At 38.3% G+C, this 9,159-nt stretch overlaps 1 protein-coding gene and 1 long non-coding RNA gene across 2 annotated transcripts; one reads left to right on the plus strand and one right to left on the minus strand.

Moving 5' to 3' along the window:
• Window positions 1-6,435: 6,435 nt before the first annotated feature.
• Window positions 6,436-6,888, minus strand: LOC136243970 (uncharacterized). The gene is made up of 2 exons (XR_010695032.1): window positions 6,640-6,888; window positions 6,436-6,567 (listed from the first exon to the last, which is right to left on the minus strand). It is a non-coding gene; the product is annotated as an uncharacterized lncRNA (long non-coding RNA).
• A 427-nt stretch (window positions 6,889-7,315) lies between these two features.
• Window positions 7,316-9,117, plus strand: LOC136246969 (uncharacterized). Its single transcript, XM_066038566.1, has 3 exons — window positions 7,316-7,563; window positions 8,309-8,391; window positions 8,445-9,117. The coding sequence occupies exons 1-3, from the start codon at window positions 7,398-7,400 to the stop codon at window positions 8,802-8,804; spliced, it is 609 nt and encodes a 202-aa protein (XP_065894638.1). The 5' UTR covers window positions 7,316-7,397; the 3' UTR covers window positions 8,805-9,117.
• Window positions 9,118-9,159: the final 42 nt, after the last annotated feature.

Raw genomic sequence — 9,159 nt, forward strand, 5'->3', positions numbered from 1 at the left:
TTTTTCAATGATCATCACTGAAAATAGTTTGACATGAAACTGCATGCAATAAAGTAATATTGTGTGCAGTGGCAGAGGAAGTAGTTGATATGAGGGGACTGACCAGGAACAGATCCAGACTTATGGTCGAAATGAACTGAGGCACTATATTGTCTCTTGTTTAGTAAGGTGAGACCAAAAAAAAAAGGTCACAGCCAACTGATAATAGCTGCTCACCTCATGAGCTACGCATTTATAGCTGATAAACTACATAAAAATCCTTACATAGCTCACTACACACTACTCTAATACTGTGACTGCTTTATTAGAGTGACTGCTCTATTAGAGTATCTCAATCTTTGTCACAGTTTTCAGCCCCACTCCAAGAAGGATAATTTTGGCATGATATCATTCTGAGGCGGGCTTCAGTCCTCTACTCCCCCTTTCTGCTGCCTATGATTGTGTGCCTACGCGTATATCATGTCAACTATATAAGTGTGTTTTTAGTGGTTAGTGTGTAACATAACTGCTTTTAATGTTGTGTACATGCATTATGTTGTATTATAATCATTGTATATAGGTACAAGTCCGGTAACTTACAGAGATTTATCACAAGGAAGTCATAGTGTAATTGTGAGGGGTAGATGTCCTGGTCAGAAAATAAGACAAAGAAAGAAGATCAATTTTGCAGTTCATAGTACAAAATAAACTTGTCACAACTGTAACAAGTTAGACATTTTCAGATATATTGTCATAACAATAATATTATAATTTGTCTTTGTTGTTTGTTCTCTGTTTTTTTCACATAATTTTAATGTAATGAATATATACGTACTAATAATCAAGTTTGTTGATGTATATAGTAATAAGTGCATGTATTTGTGCTGTGTTGTGGGTAATACTCTTTCACTCAATACTAGTTGTATTGCAGATGTGTGCTTTCAATCAGCTTTGCAGCAATTGGATTATTTTTTTGGTACCTTGAAATACAGCAAGATGCAAAACTGTCATGGTGATAACACGGTGAATCATTGTTGTTTGACACCAAAGTTGATTTTTCAAAATCTTATATTGTCTATGCCGTTGATTATAATATACAGTAATATTATAATGGTAGTGCAGTAGCTTAGTATTATAGACTGATTTTGTTAGCATGCAAACTTGAGAACAGTAGCAGATATAGCATTTGGCAGTTGGGGCAAATCCCTCCACTCATCACTTCATTTTCCAGATAGTGGCTCTTTTGCCTTGGGCTATGGGCTATATATTATCTAAAACTGTCTATTAATGCCTTAATGGTACTACACAAAACATGTAATTGCAGTGGCGGATGTATAATATACCATCCTCAAAGCCTAACCGGATGAATACTATATAATAAACAAATAATAAGAGTGCAATCAACATGTAACTCTATTGGTACAGTCAATTAGTTCCATATGTTTGAGTTAGTTATAATTCTTCTTCTGTCCCTTTAAAATCAACATTGCCACTGATGCATACAACTCTTAGACCATTGAGATATAATAGTGATCATTACAATGCCTCGTTATCAAACTGAATTTAACCATGTACTTTAATTACCACTAGGGACCCACCTATTATGCTCAAAAATTTACCTATTATGCTATGGTGTACTGCTCAAAATTTTTACCTATTAGGCCAATGAAACTTGATTACCAGTTTCTCGCTCAGATTTTTGAAAATTTGATGCGGGCGGGCGGTTATTATTCATTATTTTTCCAAAAGCACAACACACATCCAAACATGAAGATTTCTGCCAAAAAACAGTGAGATCTACACTGATTACTCTTGCATTAAATAGTTAAGGTACGTTACTAATCTATAACAAGTGATTTTTCCATTAGAGTATAGCTGATTGCTCTATTAGAATAAAAGTGACCGTTCTATTAGAGTATTTCGATCTGAAATACCAATAATGAAATTCCATGCGGGTGTATCAAAAGCATGCGGGCGATGACGCGAAACTGCTAATCAAGTTTCATTGGCCTTATGCTTAAATTATGCCCAAGCTTTATGCCTCATTTCCTATGTTTTGCAAATAAATTTGCAGTTATGTGCACATAATAAGTGGCTGAAGCAAATCTTTGCTCTTCAAAATGCAAAGATCGATATACTCTAATAGAACAGTCAGCTACCTGATTGTTCTATTAGAGTTATTGACGGTTCTATTAGAGTATATCGATTGATCTTTTACTGTGATATGTATTTTGACCATCAAGGATTTGTAGTATAGCTCAAATATTTTTCCTATTATGCTAGCATTATGCTCAATGCTTTCAGGCACCTGTTATGCTCATAATTATTCCAGCATAATTGGCTGGTCCCTAATTACCACCCCCCTGGCTTGACCTGGGTACTCCCCTTCTAGTACGTGGACATCCTCCATGTATTATCGCAGTAGACTCAAGTCTTGTGGAATGTTTGGTCAACAGGTATCTATGGATTTCTTAGGCTTCTGTACATGTGCTCCATACCACAACTTACAAGGCACAACTATCCAGAGGAGAGGGACACATTCAAGTACTAAGGGCTTGTGAAAATAGGGCAGCACAATCTACATCCCTTCACATGGCAGGTTATATGGATACAAAGCCAATGTTTAATAAGTGATGTAAATTGCATGATCATAGTATGGCAAAATAAAAAGTTATGATACATGAAAGTTTGAGAAAGTCAGGAAACTGAACCTAGCTATGTGACTATTTTCAGAGGCACAATCTGGGATCAAGTAGCTTTACAGATTGCAGAAAATATGGTATGTACAGTGCGTTATTACAGGTTTTTGCAATTGAATTAGTCGCCTTTGCAATTGAATTAGTCCCCTTTGCAATTGAATTCGTCCGTATTGCAATTGAATTCGTCCCGTTTGCAATTGAATTCGTCGGTTTTGCAATTGAATTCGTCGGTTTTGCAGTTGAATTAGTCGGTTTTGCAATAGAATTAGTCGCGTTTGCATTACAATTCGTCATGAACAAAACGGCTCCAAGAAACCAACCCGTTCATTAAGAGATGAACTATTTGCGCCTTGGAGCCGGAGTTACACTTGAGACACTAGAAGGTTATATATATATTTTTTGTAATTGAAGCTGGTAGTACGCGAAGTTGATAGCTGTCTGACAAGTTAATTAACTTGCTCGCGAGTGACCACACCCATCAAGAATGGCGTAGTAGAGTTTGGAATGTTGCTGGATAGCAATACCAGAAATTTGATGTCATGGGCCTACTGATTAAAAATTAAATTGACATACAGTGTTGGATTGGCAATACATCTCAAATAGTGGTGTACAATTTCCGCTCTGCAGTGAAGGTAATGAAATTTTGTATAATAGAGGTTAAACAGGCCCGTAGCCAGGGATTTTGAAAGGGGGGTTCTTTTTGACCAAAAGTGGACCTTTACTTGCATGATGATTAATAAAGGTACTGAGACTGGGTGTGCTTTGCACACCCAATCTAGGGGGGTCTGGGGGCACAGGGCCGTAGCCAGACTTTTAATCTGGATAGGTTCTTTTAGAAGAAAAGTGGACCTTTTTATATGACATGATTCAGATTATATATGGTGTTCGCATGCTGAAACTATAAGGGGGTCTGGGGGCATGCCCCCCCCCCCCCCCCCCCCCCAAGAAATTTTTTGAAAATAGATACTAAAAGGTTGGATTTAGTGGTATTTCAATCAATAAAAATTAACAATTTTGTTAGGTAAGCTGAAGACTAGCTGTATGGATGATATCTGGAAAAATATCTCTACTGCTACTATACTAATTATACCATCTGCACATAGCATGTGTCTAAATATAATATATTGAAATATCACAGTGAATAAGAATGGGAAAGATTGAGCACTCTGCCATGATCAACAGGGGCAGTGGAGCAGAACAAAGAGTGTCTTAAACAATGAAATTTACACATTGCATGGAGTTGAAGCATGGATGCTATTCGTGGGCTCTGCATGGAGGGACTTCTCCACTAAAATCTTATATTTTAATGAAAGCTTGGTTTAGACAATCTACATGTAACTTAAGTAGCTTTTAAAAGAAAATGTAATTGTGACTGCTCTATTAGAGTGATTGTTCTATTAGAGCGGTTGACTGCTCTATTAGAGTACCTCGATCTTGCAATGCATTTAATACAAGCAGTGAATGAGTTACTCGGAGCACTTAATTTAGCTTTTTATTAGTGGTATCTAGTAAACTGTAGCTAATGGACTTTTCCTCCTGAAAATTTGGACTTGTATACTAAAATTGTGAACCTTTTTGGTTAAATTATGAACCTTTTTACTGAAATTTCGGACCTTTTTTCCAAGAGGGCGGTTCTTCAGAACCCCCCGAACCCCCCCTGGCTACGGGCCTGGGTTAAATGACCCATTTGGTAGGATTGAAGTCCGTCTACATGTGGCAATACAGACTATGGTTCGGTAGGCCCAAATGTATGGGTTTAGAGAGATAACCATCATTAACAATTGTGATGAAAAGATACAATAAACTCACTCACCCTACGAAGTCGGTTGAATCTGTATGTAACCAATCATTTTCACCTTATTATTAACGCGTAGGCTAAAACCTTCGCTAAATACAGCCATCTACAGGGGCGGATCTAGGATTTATAAAGGGGGGGGGGCTAATTCAAGGTACTAATCTCTTGGGTGGAGATGTGCGAAGCACACTTTCCAGCATGCGCAAACATGCTGGAACTGGGGGGTCTGGGGGCATGCCCCCCCCCCCCCCCCCAAGGAAAATTTTGAAATATAGATGCTAAAATACTGCAATTTTGAGACATTTCCACATAAAATTCATAATATTGTCTGCCTGTAAATATTTTATATACTGCCTTTAGATTATAGGTGTGGCTCTCTACAAAAGCATTTTGCTAATGGAAAAGTTTGGGTAGGTACAGACAACCAAGTACATGATGCACCCCTCTCACAATTGCATAACACTGAATAAGTGCATGTTAGAATAATAATGTTGAAAGTAGAAAATTTTGAAAATTGAACAATACAAGATTGAATCTGAGAGCATTTTCAATGGAAATTGTGTACGTGAATTAAGTATTGCCATACATATTAACTACACAAGTAGATGAATGAAGTACTTTAAACAAACCAATGCACTTCATTGTACGTATAGGTGCAGGCAGATTTGGAAAAATTCCATAACAGAACCAACTACATGTTTCCAGTGAATGTTCTATTAGAGTAGTTAGCTGACTGCTCTATTAGAGTATCTCGATCTTGTAAACCTCCAATGCTGATCCGGGTCCTTGTTGCATAAACTTTAGCATAAATCCACTGATAATACCTTGGAAAGATGTTTATAAGGTGGTTTTATGAGTGTTTGTATTATTAGTGATCATATAATTATGCTAAGACAAAATTCCATTATAATACTCAGCATATTGATCAAGTAAAGCCTAAATATGAAGGGGGGGGGCTTCAGCCCCCAAAGCCCCCCCTGGATCCTCCACTGATCTACTTATGGTTCCAGGCCGTCCATAAATGTCCAGCGGTGCTCCAACAAATTAGAAACTGCTTCAGTCTATGACGTATTGCCTACGTCATTTGTCATTACTAGGCAAATCCAGCACTGACCTTACTTAGAAAGCTCAATCCAACTAATTATAGGTGTTCTGTTTTCTCCAGCAAGTAAACTACGAAAGTAGTAGCTAGCTGAAACTGGCGCCAAATGAGATAGTCTACTTTTCAGGGTATATTAAAATCACGTACATCGAACTAGAAAATGCTTGTAATAAAATCAGCAGACTATGATGCATAGGCGGCGGAAAGGGGGGGGCTAGGGGGCTAAAGGCCCCCCTTGGTCTGCTGAGGGGGGGCTTAGCCCCCCCTCAGAATGATATCACACCGAAATTATCTTTCTTGGAGTGGGGCTGAAAACCGTGATAAAGATCGAGATACTCTAATAGAGCAGTCACTCTAATAAAGTAGTCAGTGTGTAGCGAGCTATGAAAGGATTTTTATGTAGTTCATCAGCTAGAAACGGTAGCTGGTGAGGTGGAAAGCTCTTGTCAGTTGGTTGCGACCTTTTTTTTTTTTTTATTTATTTATTTATTTTTTTTTTTTATTTTTTTTTTTGGTCTCACCTTACCAAACTATAGAAATAAGTCTGGGTCAGCCCAGCCCCCCCTCATATCAACTACTTCCTCCGCCGCTGCTATGATGGGTGCTGTTTTAAAGTAAGGAGTTTTGAGCATATATGCACGTACACAGTGCAAAACCTGGGGGTCTGGGGGCATGCCCCCACAGAAGATTTTTGAGAATTTACCCATCTAAAGTTAAATCTGGTGTAAATTTGGATCAAAAATTGCTCGACTAGTTATGCTAGCGATAATAACAAAGCAAAACGACTGAAGTATGATGTGATAGACCAGCTACCTCCAGGACAAGACACTTATGGCGTACGCGTTGTGATACACACTACATTATAGTCAATCAACTCAATTAATTTAAAAATGCAATAACATGCACACATGCATGCACATTAGAAACAATCATCAGTTTAGTCGGTGACTTGTGGCTTCCGGATGAATGGTTTTGTATAGACGAGCTGCAGGCTATAAAGGAACATGTACTTGTAAATTACAACAGAAATTGAAAAAAAAAGAAACAAGCAGTTTATATCTCACACAATGTTCCTTAACTGAGAAAGTTAAAGCACACAAACAGTTATTTCGAGTATCCCTTTGATGTGGTTAACACTCTAATTTATGAGGTATAAATGTGCCATGATTAAACCATGCAGACACAGACACACACTACATACACAGTATGGCTTTGAAGTGTACTAAGTGGAAGCAAATTTTGAGGTTAGTGCAAGATAATATCGTGGTTAGGGACTAAATGGCTTCAAACCCTTTGGAATGTGTTGGTTTCAATCATTATAGACATTTATTCCAACATATGCATAGCTTTAAAAACATCGCATTCAAAAGTGATTGTATTATATGAATATTTTACACAGGTTGTCTACACTAATGCACACGACCAAAAAATGTACTAAATTTCTGGTAATGGGCTGTAGAGGAAGAATTATTGCCTTATAAAGAGTTGTTTACTACTGTTGTACTTGAACAAGTTCTTGTAGCAGCTGCTACATCATGTTTTCGTGTTTGCTCCAGCTGCTATTCTTGTTACGGACGAATTTAACTGCAAAAACCACGAATTCAATTGCTATGGTGGCCGAGAAGGACAGTCCGCTGCGGCTTCACAAATGCGCTGCGGCTTCACAACTGCGCTGCGGAGTAAAAAACCGCAGCGCCAAACAAACTCTGCGCTGCGCTTGGTCATCACGTGTGACCGCGATTTTTAACCTGAAGGCACTAATTGGAAGTGTCAGTGTTACTAACACGTGGCGACACGTGGTGTGGTAGGTGAGATAGAGGAAATGGAAGAATTTGGCCACGATATTCAAGGCAATAATCCTGGATCCCTCCTTAGGGGTATTGGAAACTTTTTACTTGAAAGTTCAAGGGCCTTTGAGGAGCATCCTGGCAACAGCAGCAGAAGCTGTCAACAGAGTCACACTGTAGAAACAGATGATGAACAAGAAGGTACAGTTACATTCTTTTTGAACATGATAAAAACACTCCATGGTGTTAAGTAATATAAGTACGACTCAAATGACTACAACATGTGTGCTAAATTAATGCTGGTATTGTGCATATCCATAAAGGGGTGTCACCTTGGTAGATCAGTGTCATTCTGCACATGTGGTGAAAGTCTTGACCGAGCAAAATTTTCGCCTTGACCTGTGACTAAGTATTTTACCAGTGTGTGACCAGTGACTGTGTTTCTTCTCAAAGTTTTTTTTGACATTTTTACTTTATTCCTATTTCCAATGTACGCTTGCGCTTGTACATGCAGTAGCTAACTTAGTATAATAATTTCTTGGTGTGTGCTATGTACCAACAACTGTGGAAAAAATAGTCTCAACAAATGTTTGTCTGTTAATTGTTTTCTTACTTCTTGTGAGTTGTGTATAATTCCTTAAAGTTCGCTTCAATACATATAGTTTTCGATTGTGGGTTTTGAACTCTTCATCTTGTCTTGACCTTTGACCCACTGTAGAGTGATTAGTGGCTTTGACCATTGACTTTGAGCTTGACAGCAATCACAGATCTATGTATAGCAAGGGTCTGTGTGACACCCCTTGTATCCACTATCAAACAAATCTATAACATTAATACTTTTGGAATCATGTTTACGGTGAACAGCTGAGCTGGAGCCTAGTTCATGATCTCAACTTGTAATATCCAGAGTGGACTTATTTACACTAGCTATTCTGTTTGTGTGTAGATGTGTTGAAGAGAGCCAATGCTATACAAAGAGTGTTGAAAACCCGAGTCCAGCCGAAGAATACCAACAAAGGAGATCTAACTGTAAGTGAGAGCAGTACACAATTTTTTTGTTAAATTCTGCATGCTTGATGTAGATTTCTGTCTGTGCCATGACAGAAACAAGCTCTGGTGAGTTCAAACGTGGAAAAGCGCCTTACGTTGAACTAGCAATAAAGAAGAGCGAGAAATATGCAAGTTTAGCAACAAAAGCTGCAAAAAAATGTGGTGTTGTTGCCAAGAATGGACAGACTCTATGCTTATTTAACATGAATGGTGCTCAGATTATGGATGAGGAGTTAGGTGTAGTACCATGGACGCTTGGTTGCTACTTGCGAAAATGTAGAAGAGCTGCAGAAAAATTGAAGATTGGTATTGGCTGCATTACCCAAGAGAAGGTATGTACCTCATATGTACAATGTGCTCGTATGTCACTATATAGATGGCTTGCTTTTTAAAGGTGTAATTTTAACCGTAACCTTACTCTCCAAGTTTTGTTGGTCATGAAATGTACTGTGACCTACACAGCTAGGGTTTTAGTGTGTCAGAGCTAGTTGGTTTACAGTATGGTATCATGGAAAAAAAATTGTGGCTGTACTATGTAACGTACCACAGTCAGGCTGGTAATTAAACACAAGCTGTTTAAATGCAAATACTTGTAGTAAAAACTATAGTTTCTTTCACAAGTCGTTGGGCTTTTGGTCCTGGTAGATTTTCACGTTGACCACAACCTTAAATTGACCGGTTAATAGGTACCCCCCGGATAGTAGTAGCAGCGCCAATCTTGAATTACTGTCATAAAAGCTGTGGCTT

This window comes from Dysidea avara, chromosome 2 (assembly GCF_963678975.1).
Source record: "Dysidea avara chromosome 2, odDysAvar1.4, whole genome shotgun sequence".
Lineage (NCBI taxonomy): Eukaryota > Metazoa > Porifera > Demospongiae > Dictyoceratida > Dysideidae > Dysidea > Dysidea avara.